The 21,296-nt window shown below is 37.2% G+C and overlaps 1 protein-coding gene across 2 annotated transcripts; it reads right to left on the minus strand.

Annotated features, from left to right (window-relative positions):
* Positions 1-487: 487 nt before the first annotated feature.
* On the minus strand, positions 488-20,670 carry SUSD5 (sushi domain containing 5). Of its 2 annotated transcripts, XM_007426276.4 has the most exons (5): positions 20,419-20,670; positions 13,836-14,013; positions 9,713-9,831; positions 8,776-8,964; positions 488-3,305 (listed from the first exon to the last, which is right to left on the minus strand). In XM_007426276.4, the coding sequence occupies exons 1-5, from the start codon at positions 20,513-20,515 to the stop codon at positions 2,272-2,274; spliced, it is 1,617 nt and encodes a 538-aa protein (XP_007426338.1). In that variant the 5' UTR covers positions 20,516-20,670; the 3' UTR covers positions 488-2,271. The 2 variants fall into 2 exon arrangements, with proteins under 2 accessions (XP_007426338.1, XP_088006707.1); XM_088150581.1 differs by lacking the exon at positions 8,776-8,964.
* Between the last annotated feature and the right edge of the window lie 626 nt (positions 20,671-21,296).

Here is a 21,296-nt window from a genome sequence, read left to right on the forward strand (position 1 = left end):
TCATTGTAATTGTATGTTTGCAGACTTGTATTCTGTTCAGTATTCAGATTGATACTGTACAGCAAAGTTGCTTTTACGGTTCTTGAACTATTGGAAATATTCCAGAAAAGTGAAACTTCTGAATTGACACTTATTTAAATCTTTCAAAACCCTTGCTGCTCATAACCTGGCTAGCAAGGCTTTTTACCGTGTTTTTTCTTCCAGTATCATAGTTCCTATTCAGGCATATCTTGCTTGGACTTCAGGCCATGCTTTTTAAATGCATGTGGATTATTTCCATGCAGATATTAAAGAGTAGACCCAAACCCAGCAGTTCAGTGTATGGACTTGAGAACATGCAGAGTTCCCAATATAAAATGCACATTTTAAATTAACTCCCATACAATGGATTTTGCAAAGCCATTGCAGAATAATGTTCATGGACAGTTGATTTATTCTAGATTTTATTTTTTATTTCAATATTATACAGATACAGCTCCTTTTCTAATAGTAGAAACAAACACTTAAGAAAAAGTATTTTCCATAATATAATGGCTAATGGGCAGGTTTGGCTGTATCTTTACCACACTTAAAACACAGTTGTCCTTTATGTGCATTCATATACAACATGCACAATGCCATATATGCACAACAATGACATCCATAAGATGGCCTCATCTTGACCATTTTACAGAAACCTTACTATTATGTTATATGAAAACATAAATGTCAAGAAAAGGAGTGTCTTGAGCAAAGTAAATAACTTGCAAAGCCATCCACAAGCTGCTGTGGTGTGAAATGTTCATCCATCTACAGCAGATCTAATCTAAATCAACCCTGAGTTAACCTGAGAATAAAAGTTTTCACTTCAACCAATCTCAAATGCACCTCTAGAAAGTCTGTATTATTGCCAGCATAATTAATAAGATTAACACCAAAGAATTCTAATGAAAATTTAGTCACAGCTAAAATATAGTCACTGAATTCAGCAGATTTAAGTTGTATAATTATTAAGGCTGTGCACATTTCCAATATATTTTGAGAAAAGTGCTTCAAAACTTGTGCAAACACAATACTTCTGAGCTAAGTTTTAAAGCAATTTTCAGGCTTCTGCATGCGCCTGAAAAGAGTTGTAGCTGTTTTAAGAGTTGCATTAACTTTAACAAGTGGATTTCTGAAAGCAATGACATTTTTTTTCAGGCTTGCATGGAAGCTGAAAAAGGTAGAGTGTTTTAATGAATAGCAGAGAGATGCTTGCTTGAGTGAGGTCCAAAGCACTTCTAAATCATTGCACACAGTCCTGATAATTAACTAAAGATCCATTGATTTTAGATTTGGATTTAGCCCAATGAGGGCATTATACTAGAAAAAGACTGTTGGTGTTTCAAGCAGAGTTCTGAATGGTGATTTTCACCTTTTTAAGTATAGTCCCCAAAATGGTTGGGTGAAATAATGAAAATGTTGGTGTATTTCTAAAGGTTAATTAGTACTATCTTGTTAATTCAAGTCCATTCAAATAAAATCCCACTTTCACAACAATATAAAAAGATACTTCTTTCTAGGCAGAAAACAACAATAAGTAAAATGCAAAATGTGCATTTTTTTCTAGCTAACAAATGGTGATGAATCTGGGATGATCCCCTCCCCACCCTGAAATTATCAGTAGAAGGGTAGAATTGTTCCAGATCAAATCCACTGAAACGAAGAAGGGCAATGAGGAAACAACTCCTGAAGGTTAGCACTTCAATAGTTCAGTGAAACATGCAAGCAATTACTACCCATGTTATTTTATCCTTGCTTTGGAAAAAAGATGTAAACAAATAATTTCCACCTCACACAGAGATTTTTTTTTCTGCTTTACTAAGCTACTTTGAAACCTGTCATTACTGTAGTTTTTAACCAACAGAAGTGAAAATTGCTTTTATGGATAGATGAAAAACCAGATATTGTTTAGTCTTTGTTGGAAATCCATTCTGGTCTATAGAAATCCAATGCACACAGTAGTGAAGGGTGGCAGTTGTCAAGTTAGCCTGTTGATGAGTTTTCACATCACACACATCAGAAAGTTACAGTCATCAATTGATAAAATAGGGTTCCCTTAATTAGTCTGGAAAAGTTCAAAAAGTTGGGTTAAAACAAGTAGCTAAATGAGTATGTGATAACTTCAAGTCCTGCTGATGTGCACACAGTTTTTTTACCTTATTTTCTGAACAAGTGGACAATAAAATCTGTTTCTCATACAGTTTCTTTTTTTGTACTATTCCACTCCTTCCAAACAGCATAGACTGCCAACTAAATCTTCTGCATTTCAATTTGTTGCAACTGGTACCTAGTATAATCTTTTCCATTTAGTTTATACACAGAGATCTTCTGCTGCCTCTTCTTGAAGCACCAGGCTGCCAAAAGTGTGGCAAGTAAAAGCAAGCAGACAGCTGTTATCCCAATAGCTATCATAAGGCCTTTATCTACGCTGGAACAATCTACTCCTGTACATGGTTCAAAAGTGGTTATATGCTTTCCATCTAGTCCATAGGTCAGAGCTTCTGTCTCATCATCTGTTATTGTATCAGTAGATGCATTTTGAGAAGCTGCAGTAGTAATAGTTTGCATTAGGGAAACCATGGTTTCGTCTTCCTCTGGCAATAGAATGTGATCAACAAGCTGGAACATTGTAGAAGTTTCCCAGGTGGCCAAATTCAAGGTAGTCACTGTAGTTACAGATGCGAGTTCCATTGGTCTTGTTAGGTCATAACTGAGGACATCATCAGAATCTTTGCTTATGTTCACATTCTCTAGACCAATTGTTGGCAACAGCATTACTGGTATTTTTTTGACCTTATCACGTGTCCTTGATGGAACTGTTCCAGTCTGTGTAAAATCCTTTTCTAGGCTGCTGGTACTTGTTTTTCTAACTCCTACAAAATTTGGTGGATTAGTAGTGATATTTTCTGTCCCCATAGATTCAACCATTTTATCTGCTTTCTCTTCCTGTGCTTCAACTGCTTCTTGAGTAACAGGGTAACCGTCAAGCCAGGAATCATTTGCATTAGAATCTATGCTTTTTGTTGCTTTTGTATCATTACTCACAATGATGGGTTCAATGAGGAAGTCCTCACTTTTGTATATCATTCTGTTGCCCTGTTCACTGTACACAGTTTTCTCACCAATGTGGTTATTGCCATCAGCAGGTTCAGTCTTGTTGCCATCCTCTGAAATTTGCTCCGGTTTATGTTCCTTTTCCTCTTCCTTCTTGATATGTTCCTCAATAGGCATGGATCGGTCATCAGGAAAATTATCTTCATAATCAATATGTCTCTCAGTTTCATCTGAAAAGTAAATGATGATGATAAGGGGGGGGGGGAAGGTGGTTTAGACACCATTTCTTAAAAGTGGCATGTATTGTTGGGTTCACCAGCTTGCTGCCATAAAGTAAAGCACTGTTGTTGCTATGTCTCCCAGAAATATAATCAATAAGGGAGACTGTTCTGTGAAAATCTGTTAAGTAGATTGTCTACATAGCCAAGCTATGCTGGAATTGTACAGAAATTTATTATTTTAATTATAACTGTAGCAAAGATCCACTGTTCTTACATTAAACCAACCAGATCAAGTGAATTAACAGGCAATGCAGACAAAAAGCTGCCTCTGTCATGATTAATTTAATTTGTAAGATTTCTCTATTTTATGAGACATATCTTATTTCTCTCAATATTTATTTAGGCAGCACCTTTCTGTAATTCTTTTAATTGCCAAATTGGACAATGGTTTTGGGACCAAAGAGGCCTCTTAAGTAAAATCAACCAAATCTATGCCAGACATAAATCACTAGTCTTACAGAGGTCTGTAATGTGTTTATCAGAAATTACATGTTTTGAATCCCTCTTTTTTGGGGGTATAATCTTAGGCTAGGCCTATGTTAACTTTTTTTCCAGCTGATATTGCTACTCATCCAGACAGTTACCATATAACATGTAAAAGTTACTGCTGCCAAAGTGAGGACTTCCCCATTGAACATATAATTTGGAGGGGGGTTTCTTCCCCTTCATATTGGTACCATTGATTTGAATCCTCTAGAAATACATGATGGCTATTGCTTACATTTATGTTATCTTATCTGAAGATACACAGGCCAAAATGCAAGACCATGCCTAACTATGAAACCATCTTGCTTCTTCTCTTATAGTCTCCTGTCATCTCTTAAAGGAGGAGGAGGGCACGAATAAATTTGTTCCTTTCCTAGAAAGCTGGCAGGTTGAGTCTTTTTCTTTTCCAGTTCCTGCTGAGCACCATATGGAAGAAATGTAGGTAGAGTCTGTATGGAGCGGTTTGTACTACAGATTATATATGCATGCATGCATGCATGCATGCATGCATGCATGTATATGTGTGTGTGTGTGTGTATACACACACACACACACATAAATATACACATACACACACACACTCTTCTAAACATCAATGAAACATTGAGTTTCATTGCAGTAAATTGAAAAATGCCTTGGGTAAGGCATCCTCCAACTAAACTTACTAAAGAAATCTGGCTGATTGCTATGGGAAATAAATCGCTGGAGTAGACAGATCTCTGATCTAATGTGGCAATAACTTACTTGCACTGCAGTCCATAAAAAAAATTTGGTTGGCAGATGTCTGAACTGCTAGCTAGTAACATGGTTTAAAGACAGAATATAATGCCACTTTTTGTGGGTACAAAAGTATGTCTCAAGTTATGATTTACTGGTTTACTGGTTAAGAAGCACTGCCTTCTTAAATGATGTAATCTCCTTCAATATCATCCTACAACATTGTTGCATCAATACTTCAGCACCAAACACTTTTTCCACAGACACTAAACAAATAAAAATCAAAATTCTATAGAGATGTTTCATACTTGTTTTTTCTAGTTAAATCATGTATTAAAGTAGCTTGGTGCTCTCTAGATATGTTGAATTAGTGCCCACACTCCTTGTTGGTGATGGAAGTTGTAGACCGTTTTTATAGACTTTTAAAGGGCATTAGGTTGCAGAAGTCCATTTTTAAAAAATTGTACCATTTTTTTTCATCAAATTTGGGTAAACATGGTACAATTTTTTGTATAATTTGGGAAGTCAAATCAGAGTAGAATTTATAATGAGCTTTGCAGTTACAGTTTAATACACTTGAATAACCCAAAACAGAATTATTATAGTGTAGCTTTTTAAAAAAATCAATGAGTGAGATTGTATATTTTATTGCAAGCAAGTCCCACTCAGTCTCCAAGCTGAACAATTTCATTTCTTGAACAATGTCAGTTAGTGCGCATTTTCATTCCTTTCCAAATTCTATAAAACTGGTTCTCTTTTACTTGTCTTGGTTTTATTATGGCTGCTCTGATTCTTTCCCCTGAAGAAGACAGAAAGTTCTGCCAGAAATAACTTTTTAGCTGTCTGATACTTCTTTAAAAAAAATAATGAGATGTTGACTAGGAAATTCTAAAATATCCTGTCAGTTTTGGTCTTTAGTTATTGAACAGTTTAATACACTAAGAGAATGGGAGAGGAATGCAAAGGAAGACTTATCAAAATTATGATGTCTGAAAGACTATTCTCCCATGCCATTTTGGTGAGGTTACTTTTATTTTTCTTAGGAATAATCTTTGGTATCAGTAACAATCAGTAATAAACTTTGGCTTTTTGACATCAGCTCCTAGCTAGCATATGTTAGTTTGCTTCTACTGAAGGCAAAATTGACACTGATATAAAGACTGTGCCTACTATTTTGAAGTTGCATATATCCATAGCAGAAAACAGGATATTAATCTAAAACTTGTTTTCATAATTATATAAACTGAAAAGAGTATTAGCCCTCTTGAAGTCAGAAATGGCTAACATAGTCTTTCTTAATAAATATGATCTCCTTTGGGGGTTGAATCCAAATCCCCAGATAACCCTACTGATGTCTCCCCTTCAACATCACTTTGCAATTAAAATTTAACAACTGAGTGTGAGAAAGCCTTCTTTTCTTACACCACGCAGTATCAAGAATTTACTTTATAGCAGGGATGAGAGACTGTAGTGCCTTTATATCTACAGTCAAGCATCAATAACTTTTCTACATGGATTTTTTCTTGCTTCATACAGTTTTCAATCTTGTATATCGTCACATTAATTAGCCTTCCTTTGTATTTCATCAAAACTGGATGGGTAAGAATATATCAGTTTACCATAATAATGAATTACTGTGGACAGAGAAGGAAGAAAAGAACTGCTAAAACATATACAACTTACATATTTATTTGGTAACTGTGTTCTGCTTTGATCAGAAATCAGAAATTTCAAAAGAAATCAAAAGAAACTAAAAAACATTCTAAATAATAATCAAATACCTCTAGAGATCAAGCTTAATAAAGAAGGTTTATGCCTTAAAGATGACAAGGCTGTGATCCTATACACTTTTTTCCAAGTCCATTGCATGCAATGAGACTTGTTTTGGAGTAGATATACCTAGTATTACATTGTCAGTCCAGGGTTTCAAAATCATCTTTAGAAACACATGCCAAAGTTTTAAATCATTAAGAATTGTTCTCATTTTATTCTAAACTATGGCTTCTAGATTTTTAAAACTTGAAACTCAGAGATTCATATCTATATGAAGTCTGGGTATGTCAATGAGCATAACAGTACATGCAAGTTTTTTTAAAAAAAACAGGAACAGCAAGTTTATTCTAACAACAGCCAGGTGGTATCAATTTTATGGTGCAATTTATGAAATTCCTCTCATACAGATAGGCTTCTATGTCACATTAAACTGTAATGTGGTTTCTTTATATTTTTTAAACTTTCCCTAAATCAGAAAAAAACAGACTATACTAAGGTAACTATTCCACCCTCAAAACACAGAGAAATTATATTTTTCAGTTTTGCTTTCAGAAAATCTCAAAAGGCATGGTGCAAATAGGGTAGGAAGAAATAGGTTGTCTACCTCTGACTTGAACACGAAGTGTGAACACAGACAAGAAGAAGAAGATACTGAATATAACAGAGAGACAAAGGATTTATGAACCAAGCCAAAGGATTTCCATCAGAAAAGTACTACCAGTTTACTCTTCAACAGCCTTGTTGATTGGGGATGATGAAAATTACAGTTCAACATACTGGGATGGCATCAGGCTAAAAAGCTTCATCTGTAGTAATCTGTCTTTAATAAATAGGTTAATCTCTTTAAATGCTGACTGGATTCCAAATTCACTTCACAATAAAATAAGAAAAAAATACGTATAATATGGCTCTATTTCTATCATGCCTAATTTGACTCACGGAAAGTCTATTATATCCTCACTAACTCAGGTTATGAAGATATGTGTTTCAGACAGCATTAATGTACTATCCTCAAGTCCACGAGCTAACAGAGAAGTATGATGAAATAAACTGTGCTGCTCTCACTGCCGGTCCCTCATTAATGAGGCTGGCAAGAGGTGCTGCCCTTACAATTTTAATGTGGAATAAGTTAAGGAAAGCAATTGGTGGAATCTCCTGGCTTTGCTTCCCTTCCCACCAAGTACTACCTGGCAGTGGGAAAAGCAACCCTCAATCAGTCTCCTTTACATGTGGTGGAGCCAGAATGGACAAGTCTAGGTGGGTGCTTAGAACAGCTGATTTAGCCACCTGCCAAGATGCCCGAAAGGAGGTATTCTGTGCCTCTTACCAAGGCAGGTTATTTGTGAGCATGAGTCTAATGCTCCTTTGAAAGCAGTAACAAAAGGAATCATGCTGTTACATAATTCAGGCCTTGCTGGCACATTCTCTGGTACCCTGTGAACATAATATTCAGGATCAGTTTTATGTATTCCTTATGTCCCCTTTTAAAATATCCTCTGATACCAAATATAAAAATATTCAGGATAGCCTTTTATGGTTCTATTTCAAGGAAAAAGTTCCAAAAACCTGGGTTCCAAGCTTCACAGTTTGTGACACCTGAAGCATTTAACTTGAAAAACTATGCTGTGGAAAAACACAATGCCTCCTCTTTACTGTCTGCTACAGGGCATTGCAGCCTTAAGCACAAAGCGTCTCCCCTCCTGGAAGCCACTCAGATTTTAACAATATTTCCTATATCATCATGATTTCAACTTATGGGCCCAAAAGCGTTAATTTAAGTCATAGGTTTTAGGCCAAAAAGTCTCAGATGGCATGGCTGGGAAAGACTTGTTGGGATTTCAGTTCCTAAATCAACCCCAACAATCAGGGATCATGGTTAGGAATGATGTCCAATAACATCTGAAAGGTCCATGGGCTTCCTAGCTTTGCAAATAGAGCTGCTGCTAGTCAGGAAAGCAAGAAGCAAGATCAATACATTTGCCTCCCCAAACCAGAATTTTCTGGATTTGTTGGGACTAAAACTCCCAGAGTTCTCAGGCATGCTATGAGTGCTATACTCAGTCCTAATTAAAACCCTCTGGCTGTTGCTTGTTTTGAGGTTGCTACGTCATCTGAATGTTACACAATGCCTTCTTCTGGCTGGAATAAGTCAGGGAGAGGACCCATGGTTTCTTGTCCCATCAAAAGAAAAGTGATTCAGACATGGCAATCTCAAAGAAACCCACAGACAAATGGTTTGCCACACTGATCCTCAAAGAAGAGGGGAAGGAACTTGGAGCTTGTTGTGCCATTCAAATCCAGTGTCAGGTAGAATATTTTTCTGGTCAAAAGAATCCAAACCTCCTTCCCCAAAGCCCTGACAATATCAGAAAGAGAAAATCTACCTGTACAGGAAGAAATACTGATGTTATAAACAGAGACTGAAAAATCTCTATGGGCTCACCTTTGACACAAGCCTGGACTTGACCAAACCATTCCCCACAGGTGTGACACAGCAAAGTAAAAGCCATGTCTTTGTTACTCATAACATATCCATGGGCACAGACATAATGCAGTTCATCTCCCATTTCAAACCCAGTGTGATCATGAAGAATGGCATGAGGGAAGGATGGAGGATCCCCACATGGCCGGCCTGAGATTAAGAAGAGGGTGAAAAGGAAACAAATTCATGTAAGATTATAGTTGCTTCTGTTCTTGAAATAAGACCACCTTTCCCAAGCCATTCTTTTCTGTTCAGATGTATTGGATGACTGCTTCCACAAGCAGCAGCAGCAGCAGTTCATCTTGGAGAACTGATGATAGCATCTGGAAGAATCTATCTTTATTCAAAATTTCTGCCTTATTTTTTGGTTGAAATCCATGCTTTCAATCACGGCATCCACAAGGGGTTGTCAAAATAGACCATATGGCACTACTGCATAGTGATTAAAGCCCCATCCCTTTGTACATTAGTGCAATGTACAAATGGAGCTTGGATCGTGATGCCATGACCCCATCTTGCCTATGTTGAGCATGCTCTGCATCATCACTGACTGAAAGCATGTTCCCTTCCTAAAATAAAAGTACACTACCCTCTGTTCAAACATGCATTCTAAATCAAATTTAGAGGTGTGAGGAAGGTAGTTCAAGAGTGAGGAGGTACCTTTATCACAGCACTATGATCAAGCACTCTCATGATTTCAAATAAATACCCTTTCTTTTTTTAAATGAACACTATAAGGATTCTAAAAAGAATGTGGTTTATCATTAGATTTTCATCTCTCTCCATCCAAAGGGTTTTTTTCCTGCTACTGCCTGGTTAGCAATCTTTTAAAAAGGAAAAGAAACATCTCTAATCTAGGGTATCATAGCACCTGAAGAGGTAGTATATCAATGCTGACCTTCAACCTTCACACAAAAAGCATCATATCTGCCACCAGGCAAAGGATCCATTTCAAGGTGAACTTCAATAACTTTCATGCTCTGTGGCTTGATGCCTGTTCTGTTGCATACAGTTGTCCTAAAACAGTGAAATAAGACAAAAAGATAATTAAATGTGTAACAAAAAATTATCTTGTTCAAAAAATGCAAAAAAAAATGTACACAAAAAAAGCCTTTACTGTTGCCTTTTAGACCAAAATGTCAAATATTGAAGATTTTTTGTCTCATTTGTGCTTTGCCGTGTCCAAAGTAGGCTCAGAAGAAATTCTTCACAAATTGAATTGTGTGCTAATATGATCCTCTGTGTGATTAGTCTAGAAGTGTAACATATGTACAAGGTCTTCTACTTAAACAAAGGTAAACAAAAGATGTCCATTTTACAGCATTTGCTCTCCTACATGTGTTAAAATCTGATACTAGGTTTTGCTTTTGATCCAGTAAATGTTTTTAAGCAGGTTTCCAATGTATATACATGTGATAACATAAACACAGTTTAATGTTGTAAATCATAAAAATCACTTATTAAGGCATTTCTCCTAAGTTGAAATGCGTGGATCCATTTTTCCTTGCCAGGGTATTGTCCCCATTCTTCAGGGAGGTGTATATGTATATCAGACACCATAGGATTTTGCCATGTGGGTGACATTTTAAACATATAGTAAGAAATAAATGCATCAGCAAGAATTTAGTAAGAATGTGGAAAGAGATCACTATGTATATTGGGCTGATGTCTTTGGTGTTTTAGTGGGAGGGAGACCTGTCGACCAAGTGAAATTTTTCAGAGTGCTGTTGGAACTATTTTCCCTTTAGATCTCTCTATCTTTTTTTGATTACAATTTAAACACCATTTCTTCTTTTCATTTTTAACATTTAGCAGCTGAATTCATAAACTACATAGCTATTGGAAGAAAACAGGACTTATTTGCCATACTGAACATTCAAACAAATCTCTAGAATTGTAGAAAGGAAGTCAGGGTGGTGTTTCATAGTTATTATTTTGTCATCAATCTTATAAATAAATCAAAAGCAGATATACAGCTTATAACACTGCAGGGGGAAAAGACTGGTGTTCCAAAAAGCAAAAAAGTTTATTATTGTCCTTGGCAGAATATAAAGTCAAATAAATAAATGTTTCCTAGAATAGTTTCTAGCAAACTATTTGATTTTAATAATGCAATGACCTATATACTTTTAGTCTAATCTGTAACTGACCAATGCAAATAACTGTCCTAATGAGTTGGATAGAAATTTCATTTCCCATTAACAAATTAATCACCAAAATGGTATTATTCCATTTAACTCCATCATGCAAAAATTCTATCAATACTTAATTGAGATGAAAAGTAAGTCAAACAAGTAATTTTTTAACCATTTAACCAATAATAACTTGGTTATTTCTGTTTGCTTATTTTAGGATCTTTTCTGACTTAAATTAGTGCCATCATGCTGAGGATATATGACATGTTAATTACTAATGATAAAGTGCTGATGGGAATTTTAATCGGAGGCCACTTTGGTTCATCTTGTGAAGACATCAGAAAACAATCCAAGGCCATTGTGGTTCTGTTGCACATGGTTCAAATCCACATTTTTAAAAGTACTGTTAGATTTTATCTGATTTAGCATTTGATATGTCTGTGGTTTTCCTAATTGTTCCATGTTTCATATGTTTCTCATCTCAATATCTCTTACGCAAATAATGGCAAGTTTTCCCATTATTTGCCTTACATCACATATGATTGCTATGGTAGAGACACTGGGCTTCTTCAAACTGTTTGCATGAGCTTGTGCATATGCTGAACATTAAATAGATGGCTTGTTGCCTATGCTTCTGAACCCTACTCATGAGAGATCTGTTGCTTCTTTTGCAATTTTATGCTATAATACTGAATGAAGTTCAAATTAGGTTTTAGCAGGTTTAACAAAGGTATCCATCCAGGTGTCACATATAAAATGAAAATCAGGCAAGGGAAACAATTGGTTAGATGCTTAAGAGCATGCTAGAGAGGAGCGCAAATTTGATCTCCTCCCATATCATCTTTTATTACACACTGTTGATTTAATTTTCTCTGACTGCAGCCAGGCTGTGATGAAATTGCTCAAATAACAGTGTTCAACAAATTTCAATGGTTTTTACTCTTTTCCCAACCCCCATTTCTTTAAAAGAAAAAGAAAAAAAAGAAGATGACCCATTTTATACAGAGCCAGAACAGACATGGATAAAATATGTATAGCTACTCTGTCATGACTTGTTTTGCCCCTGACTTTCTCCAGACAGCATTTAGAAGAGTTTCCTATAAGATTTGACATTTGGTTCCCCCATATTTCTTTTCTTTGGCAGATCTCAATTCCCAAGAAATGTATTTAAATGCAATTCAACAGTTAAAGGTCCAGCAAAACACTGATGGAACAGAATGGGCAAACTGACTTATGTTGCAACGGAGTTTTTCTTTCAGATCAGAGTTCTGACAGAAACAAAATATTTAGGAGATGGCTATTTGAAAAAGACATTCTCCTCAGTGATACTGACAGTGCAACTGAGATGTAAATTACAGCAAAAGTAAGAATTTTGCAATATTAGTGCAATAAGTACACAACAATATTTTGCCTTCTTGTAGTATTGGATCTAAATGATTATGTACAAATTAAGAGCATATTGCTTCTCTGGGGTTTCATATCAGAATTGGTTCCAGCTTGTGTGGAAGTATGGAACATGGAATAATGTTACCTAAAACATGCTCCATATTGTTTGGAAAAGTCAAAACAACTTATCAGAATCCATAATGTCAGCCTAGAATGTTGAATGTCAGAAGATCAAAGAATACATACAAGGGAAGAAGCCAAACTTTGTACTAATTAAGGATAGACAGAATTTCAGAAGGTGCCACCTATGCTTCAATTATAAAATGCTCTCTTTATAATCAATCTCTTAGCAATGATATTAGACCAGGGTGAGTGACATTTCTGTTTATCCAACTGAGTTTGCAGTATACAAGCACAAGTACATGCACATATACATATGTGCTCCCACCACAAATATATTATGTATAAGTTGGAAAAGTTCAGACCATTCTTCACCAGTAAGGATTGCATTCCTCTTAGCAAACTAAATAGCTATGTGTAGCAGACTAAGAGAAATATGATAGAAGGATAGGAATCTTGGGATGGGACTTCTGAATGCATGTAATGAAGAGAAACTCACCACCTTCCTTGGTAGAATCATAAAATAATAGTGCTAGAAGGGGCCATTAAGGCCATCAAGTCCAGCCCCCTGTTCAGTGCAGAAATCCAAGTTAAAATACCCCAGGCAGAAGGCTACTGAGTCCTGATTTGAACATATCCCATGAAGGAGGGTCATCATTTCTTTGGGTAACTGGCTTAAAGATGTTATCTAAACTAGGCAACAATTGGTCCAAATATACCCCCATCTTCCTAGCATCTCCCTTCTAGCATGGCCCCTTCTATCCATCCCTTCCCAAGGTCTTCCTGTAACTGCCTATCCATCTTCAATTGTACAATTTCAACAATTGCATATTATATTCAATTTAATGTGGAATAACAAATTATGAGATGTAACAGAAAAATATTAACAAGTACACACAAAACAGACTGAACTAGCTAGATAACACTCATGAGCTGACTCCACTATATAACTGCAATTAATGTTAGGAAGTTTTGCCCAACACTCTGTAATATCTGCAGTCCAGTAACATAAACCCTTTCCCTCCACTCTAGGATAAGAGAGAAGAAGTGCTGAACTTCTTCCATGTAACATCTTTCAAGTATTTTATCCTTTCAGTTTTTAAAGTCTTCTTTCCAGCCATTTGATGCAGCTAAATCCACTGTTTCATGGTACTCCTGGCAGTGGGAAACAGTGATTTTGGCTGCATTGGGATCACAGAGGAAACTGAGCCAGGGAGAAGCAAGTTTCGAGCTCCCAGAGTAGACCACAGAAAAAGCTGTTAGCTGTTTAGTGGTTACATGCAGTCAGTGGGCCAGAGGTGTATCAAATAGTGCTACCTAGATGAGGCTGTTTGTATCATTTGAATTACCTTTTTAAGAAACATTTTCTTTTTTCCTTACCCAATAGAGCCATCAGCTAGCCAACCACTGGTGCACACAGCAAAGGAACAATCCCTGACAGCTCTTCTCAGTTCTTCTGCGCTGGCTAAATGAGCTCCTACAGTAGCACATAACTGCTGAGCCATTGCTAAATCCAGATTCTGGGAGCTGTTCCTGGGTCCAAGGACAAATAACTTTCCTACAAGGCAAGAGGTACCAAACAAGCTGTATAAAATGCATAGCTGATTAGGTTCCATCAAGCTGAGAGCTGATGTTGTTACCAGCAGATTACCTAGGTTTACTAAAGTGTATCCGTACTTGTCTGTTTTGGAAGAATTACTACATGAAGCTGTAATCCTATGCATGTATTATTTTAGGAATTAAATCCCATGTTAGTTGTAGGTACATTGTGCTTGTTGCACCTTGTCACATTTTAAAAGATTAGATTATGGTAATATACTGTATATGCATGTGTGCATATATGCATACAGGCTGCAAAGGCTGAAACACTGTTTCAATATATAGGTAGTCCTGGGTTACATCCATTTGTTCAGCAACCGTTCAAAGTTATGGCAGGACTGAAAAAACGGAATTACAACCAGTCCTTGAAGGTCCAGCCATCGCAGCACCCCCACGGTCACATGATCAAAATTCGGGCTGGCCTGCATCTACAACTGCCCACATGCCTACGAACCCCACCCCCACCCACAGCACCCACCCCTTGCCTGCAGCATCTGCCTGGGCTCCCTAGTGCCCGCCTGTGGTACCCACTCCCCCACCTATACTTCTCACCCGCAGCTCTCACCCAGCCAGCTTGCCTGGGACTCCCACCTCTTCCCGCTTAATGACCCATGTGGTCCTGGGGTTACAAGGGCAACCGGGACTGCCAGGATAGCCGTCGCTAAGCAATGTGGTCACATGACATTGCACTTTACAACCACGTTCCTTAGTGACAGAAATTCTGGTCCCAATTGCCGTTGTAACCCAAGGACTACCTGCATTATACATGATTGAGCTTCTTTCTGTAAAATGGGAAAAAAGCAAAGTTTCCAAGCCAAAAGATAGCTGTTGTTTGTGAATTGCTGATGTTTTGATTTTGCATGTATTTATTTTCCTTATACATATATACTCAATTATAAGTACTCAAAAATACAAAATGAAATTTCATCTGACATTGAGAATATTGATTCCATTATTCATTACTTTTTAAAATATCATCTTGCTTTTCAATTCTTCATAGATATAAAATAATTAACATTATAAATGAAGCACACACAGTGTCCATAAAAAAAAAAATTTTTTTTTAACTCTAAAAAGTCAGGCATTTAAGCATCCTTAACCTTAGTGGACCAGGTACTAATTAAATATTTATGGGAAGGACATTTTATAATAAACAGGAAAGCACAATGAAAGGGCACAGTCTTTACCCCATCACTTCCCCCTATCACTAATGGTGGGGTTACTTTAAAAGGATTAGGGTTAACTTTTAAATATTAAGGTGTCTCCATAGCTTCATATGGGAATGGTCCAACCTTCCCCATTCTAATGTCCTGCAGATGCTGGATAAGGTTTATTGGATCTACTGTATAGTGCAGTACATCTGAGCAGTCTAATAGGATGTGGGCTGGACTAGGCAGAAGTTCTTCCTCTTGACTGCAATATGAAGATCACAAATGCATTCCAAAATATAAACACATTTTCTTTATTTCTAGATGTAGCCGTTAACAGATCATTTCATACTCTCCAATGCTTGAAAGTAAGAAGTGGTAAAAATGGAGAATTTTTTTGTATTTTCAGCACTGACCTTTTTTCTAAGTAGCAATTTCTCTCATTAAAATTAGACCATTGACACTGGTAAACATTTTTTATGTGGAATCATTATATTCGTTACACTCTGAGTGTTATGGCAATTTTCTTTAAGAAAATAAGCTTTAAAAACCAAAGGAAAGATATATACCTGTCACAGCCTGGCAATGGAAAATATTACTAAGTATTTAGATACGTTATCCTGAATGGATGCTGAATATTTGGATTTTCTGTTCTCAAAGGTTGATGAGGTTTTAAAAAATATTAAAAATGGAAAATATCCAGGTACAGATGGGATAATTAGTGAATTCTATAAGACTTTCAAAGACAATATATTAGATTTTTTGTCATTAAACAATGCACTGTATCAGGGTGATCTTCTTCCCTTATCCTGGCACAATTCTAAAATAACTGTAAACCAGGTAAAGATCCACTAAAAGTATCTTCTTACTGTTGGAAAATAACTGTGGGTCATTTCCAATTTAGTTGGTATCCAGCACACTCCCAGTCAATCCTTGTATCCAGATCAGATCAAACATACACACCATTCAGTTCAGCTACCAAAAATGTAGCTTGATGTTTATTTATTAAACAACAAATAAGCATTATTTATTTACCAAATATCAGCAAACAACAAAACAGTTAACTGGCAACATAGGATAAAAGGTGAAAGTAGGGAGTAAATAAGACATACATAACAGGCAAGAATTTAGTTTATATATCTCTCTAACTGTATCAAGAGCACTGGACTTCCTAGAATCTCTGGGAATGATACAGTGATAATTAGCATGAACAGTTGCAAAGAGTTGCCTTTGATTAATACAGCTGTAACACATTTATGTACATAGCAGCAGAAGAATAGACATGGAAAGCTGGACACCAGGTGATTCCACCTCCATTTAGCACCATGAAAGAAACAACTTGGTGGAGGGGATGCTGTATCCAATGCTTACCACCCTATTTCCCTACTTAATTTTGATTACAAATGATATACTAAATTGTTAACCAATTGACTCAAGCTAATTATACAAAAAAGTATACATTCCAATTAATCAGGTTTCATTTCAAAAAGAAAAATATTTAGCCCCATCAGAAAATTGCTAAAGATGATTCATACTTTTACATTTAAAATTCTCTATCAGTATGCTCATTAGATGTTTTTAAAGCTTTTGATTCTATGGAAGGACCATTTCTAAAATATATATATTTCCAAAAATACAAAGAGGGAATCTAATATTTAAATATACTAATGGAATACAAATCTGTCAAATATCTAAGGATTAATATCACCAAAAAAATAAACTATTTCTTAAAAATGTTACCCCAATGTGGAGGAATTTTTTTTTCAATGAAAATCTGGAATAAAAAACATTTAAATATACAGAGTTGAACGGTGGTAGTTAAAATGGTTTTTTTCAACTTTTTAAAAATTTCAAATTCTTCCAGAAGTGCTAGATAAAAGATTAACACTATGGCAAAGAAAAAGTAAAATGTTTGTTTCAATACTAAAAAATTAAGCGAGTATAGAAATATCATACAAGATCACGCACAGACCCAGAAATAGGGAGGTGGGGAGTTCCATTTTTTAAATTATACTGTCAGTCAGCACATATGAGTCATATTATTCCGTTATATTGGAAGATCCAACAAAATAATTGATATAGCTAGAGAACAAACAGGAGGCAGATAGATCTATAAGCCAAATGTTTTTTCTTCCAAAAGATTTTATAGAAATAGGTAATATAAATAATATGTTCATAAAAGCTACACTTCAAATTTGGAAAAAAGATATGCAGCCTAGATAGAGGGTTACCCCCCCAACACACACACCTTTAAAGGTATACCCAGGATTCTTTAATCAAGAATGGTTAGTACAACTGAAGTCATAGAGAGATCTCATTTGCAATAAAATAAGAGACTTCCACAGTAATAAACCATTGTGATAAAGAAGAGATTCAGTTACAAATACAAAAGTAAGTCTTGGTAATTCAAATAACTTAAATCCCTGTTGAATAAGCAGGATACAAAGGTGTCGGCATTTCATCGTTTAACTGCTTTTGAAAAATTAATCATTGTTTACCCTTCCCAACCCAAAAGAACTATCTCAAAAGCGCATGGGTTATTATTAAAATTGGAGGTGGGAGACTTCTGCGTAGGTTTAAAGTAAGTTTGGGACACAGATTTAGGAAAACAAATGGAAGAAATGAAGTGACAAATACTTGGAAATCAGATGGTTTTCTGTCAGCTTTTATACAGGAGATGCAGTGAAAAATATTACATTGCTGGCATTTAACCCCAACTACAATAGCAGAAATATTTCATAATTACTCATCAAAATGTTGGAGGACTTGTGAAAAGGTTGAGCCTTATTGGAAGGAAATATTAAAAGGAGTTAGAATAATAACTAAACAAAAAGTAACATGTGTTCCAGAGTTGGGGCTATTATATATTTTTGAGGGAGGTAACTCTAAATTAAACAAGAAAGAATTTATTTTATTTTTACTCCTGCTACATAATTGCTCAAAAATTGAAATTTTAGATAACTTATCATTAAACAATTGATATGCTAAGTTACAGTCAATTGCTGTCTTTGTAAAACTTACTGATAAAATTTGAAGACAGACTTCACAGATGGATGACTCACACTGTTATCAGATCTGGAAAGATCACATAATTTATGCTAACAATAATGATCCTTGTTTTGATAAATCTAGTGATTAAATGTTGACATATATTGTTGAATGTTGTAGTTTTGTTTTTTTCTTGCCTTACAGAATGTTAAAAGCAAACATTAATAATTAAAAAAAATAAAGATCCATTCTATAAGATTAGATCATCTACCCTTTATTTAGTTCTATTATATTCTTGGCCTTTTTCTTTAGTTTCACAGCCTTACAATTTTTTTTTTCATTTAATTCTTTAATGCATGCTATTTGCCATTTGTGAGGGTGCCTTCAAGTCAGTTTTTGACTCCTGGCAATTGTCTGGACAAGTCTCTGCAGTTTTCTTGGCAAGATTTTTTTTCAGAAGTGGTTTGCCATTGTCTCCTTCCTAGGGCTGAGAGAGAGTGATTGGCCTAAGGTCACCCAGCTGGCTTTGTGCCTAAGTCTAGAACTCACAGTCTCCTGGTTTCTAGCTTTGCCATTCACTTCTATTCCAATTCACAATCTTCCATATGCCATGGTTGTCACCAAATAGGCCTACAGATATTGACATCTGTCATCCATCATGGCTTTGGTTAATTGAGGTTTACTAATAACACTTTTTAACAAGACAGAGAATATTTAGACTAGGTTACCAACCTTTGTTGTACTCATGCCACATCCCCTGGTAATAACAGGGGCAGTACCAGTTAGTTTTGGCACATTTTGACTAATCTGCCACAAGCATAATCATAGGCCGGTTTTATCCCAAGCATGCTCACACTATTCTATACAACCTAGGATTTTTAATCTAGAAATTACTGTGTAAGCCATCGCACATTTCCCTGCATTCCATCAAGTAGAAGTATATGTGGTATACTGACACACACTCAGGGAAGTCAAAAAAATTATAGCAGACTCCCAAGCATGCCAGCTTTTCAAAACTCAATGGGACTCTCCAGCTAAGGGATATTGGGCCTTACTTTTGTATTCTAATTATGTTTTATTTGAAATTATTCCCAAACAAACAAACAAATTAAGGCTGCAACAGAACACTGAGATCTTAACCAAACCTATGTGTAAATTAAACACAGAATTCACTTATCCTCCTAGTGAAGTGCTTTCACTAATTATCTCTGCTTGGTTTTTATGGGACCCTCTTTCCTTATCACCCCTCTTGCTATATTTCACAACTACTAAAAAATACACTCCTTGGGCAGTTTGAAGGTTAAAAATATGCTTGCCTTGACCATTAAAAGAGGTATGCAGGAGTGGGAAAAATGAATTAATGGCTGCTACTACTGCTACTACCACTCACTGTCCCCCCCTCTTTGCTATTTCAAATCTCAGCAGAAATAAAAAATCAAAATCAGCCACACGTGTGTGGCTTAGGCTGCCAACATGCTGTGTCTGGGATGAAGCCTGCCACACCCCTTCCAGCATAGCAAAGAACAGGGAACAGGGAATTGACATCTAGCTGTATTATTCAAGCCTTACATCGACTTTCTCCACCTGGCACTTTCCAGACATGCTGGACTACAACTCTCATGCTGGCTGTGTATGATGAAAGGTGTAGTCCAATGCACCTGCAAGGCAGCACACTGGGGAAAGGCCGCCTTACGTAAGGGCATGTTGATATTCAAATTAAGTTAAACTCCCCGGCACCATTGTTTCTCTGTAGTATTACCTAATGATTTGTATGTGTGTGGGAGTGAGGAGTTCTTACAAAATTTGTGCCTCTACAGTGTATGTGCACACACACACACACAGGTATGTCCTGCTGCTTTCAGACCAAGAACGGGAAAAATGCGAATTAACAGACTTGTGGGCAGAAACGTGTCGGGACAAAAATGACCCGTTACGTTAAACATGGTCTGGTTTTACTTCGTAAGGTTACAGATTTCCCCCAAACAATGAAAAGAAACACATCCTTCGTATTAGGAAAATAATCGGCCACCTTCTTTAACGAAATCGATTCCCACTGTCGGCCCAGCTGCTCAGACGACGTGAAAATTCTGAATTCCAGTGTTTTTTTTAAAATACCGCCTCCCCCAACCCCATAGACATACATCCAAGTATAATTTTCTTTCAACTTTTCTTGCATGACATCCGACGCTCGAGGTGGCTCGAGAAGCAGCCGCGAAAGAAAGACTCACCGTCTCCCTCGACCGAGGCAAGCAGCAGAAAGAAGACGGCCAACCCCACGCCCCGAGCACAGGGGACCGGCGATGCCTTAGAAGCCGGCGGCGCCATGGCCAGGAGCGGACAAGTTCGCTTGGAAACGCTCCCTCCGCGTCTGAGGAGTCGGGGGTGGGAGGATTCCTGTGGCGGCGGCCTCGCGCCTTGGCCATTCACGGTGGGAGGGGTGTGGGGGGGATGGACCGAGGCGAAGCCCTGGAAAGAGGGAGCGGGAGAAGGAAGCCGCTTTCCCAGCGCTGTCTTCGGGGCGAAGCGGCGGGGCGGGGGCCGGGGTTGCTGCGGCGCTGCTGCTGGGTTAGGAGTCGAGAGAGGCTATTTCTTTTATCCAGCCCCGTTGTGAACACTGGAGAACTCGTGTGAAAAGTCACGACTCTGTGTCAGTAAATCAGGACAGAAGGGACGGAGGGGGGAGCTCACTTTTTAAAAACAAGAGGGGTGAGAGAAACGAGAAGGGGAAATGGGTGCCACCGGCTAGAGAAAGCGGGTTCACTCGAAAACGAGCCCCGGGGCTTTCCACAGCACCCTCGCAGGAAAGGCGACATTCCCCCACCCTTTAAGCTCAAAGGACAACCAACTTTTGCACGGCTGTAGCCGCTAGAAAAAGTACACGGGATCACAGTAGCTGCTGTGGCCGCCTTGGTATCACACACGTGAACGCGTTTCCCGCTGAGCCTTTTCCCGCCTGGCGTGGCTCCACGTCTGTATACCTGCTTGTAGATGGACAAGAACCAGCCTTTCGCATGTGTGACTGACCCTTTTGTGAGGGGTTGGATACACATAATAGTCATCACATAATGCTGCCCAGATTCAAGTGAGCCTCAAGCAAAGGTTTGGT

This window comes from Python bivittatus, unplaced genomic scaffold (assembly GCF_059951505.1).
Source record: "Python bivittatus isolate LINGU-HERP-01145 unplaced genomic scaffold, Pbiv_v1 ctg000610_np1212, whole genome shotgun sequence".
Lineage (NCBI taxonomy): Eukaryota > Metazoa > Chordata > Lepidosauria > Squamata > Pythonidae > Python > Python bivittatus.

Coding starts and splice junctions, on each gene's coding strand:
- SUSD5 (XM_007426276.4), bottom strand. CDS start 20,515: ATGGCGCCGCCGGCTTCTAAGGCATCGCCGGTCCCCTGTGCTCGGGGC. Junction 9,832..13,835: donor CTAGCTGATGGCTCTATTGG/GTAAGGAAAAAA, acceptor TCACTGTTTTAG/GACAACTGTATGCAACAGAA. Junction 8,965..9,712: donor TTTTTGTGTGAAGGTTGAAG/GTCAGCATTGAT, acceptor TCTTAATCTCAG/GCCGGCCATGTGGGGATCCT.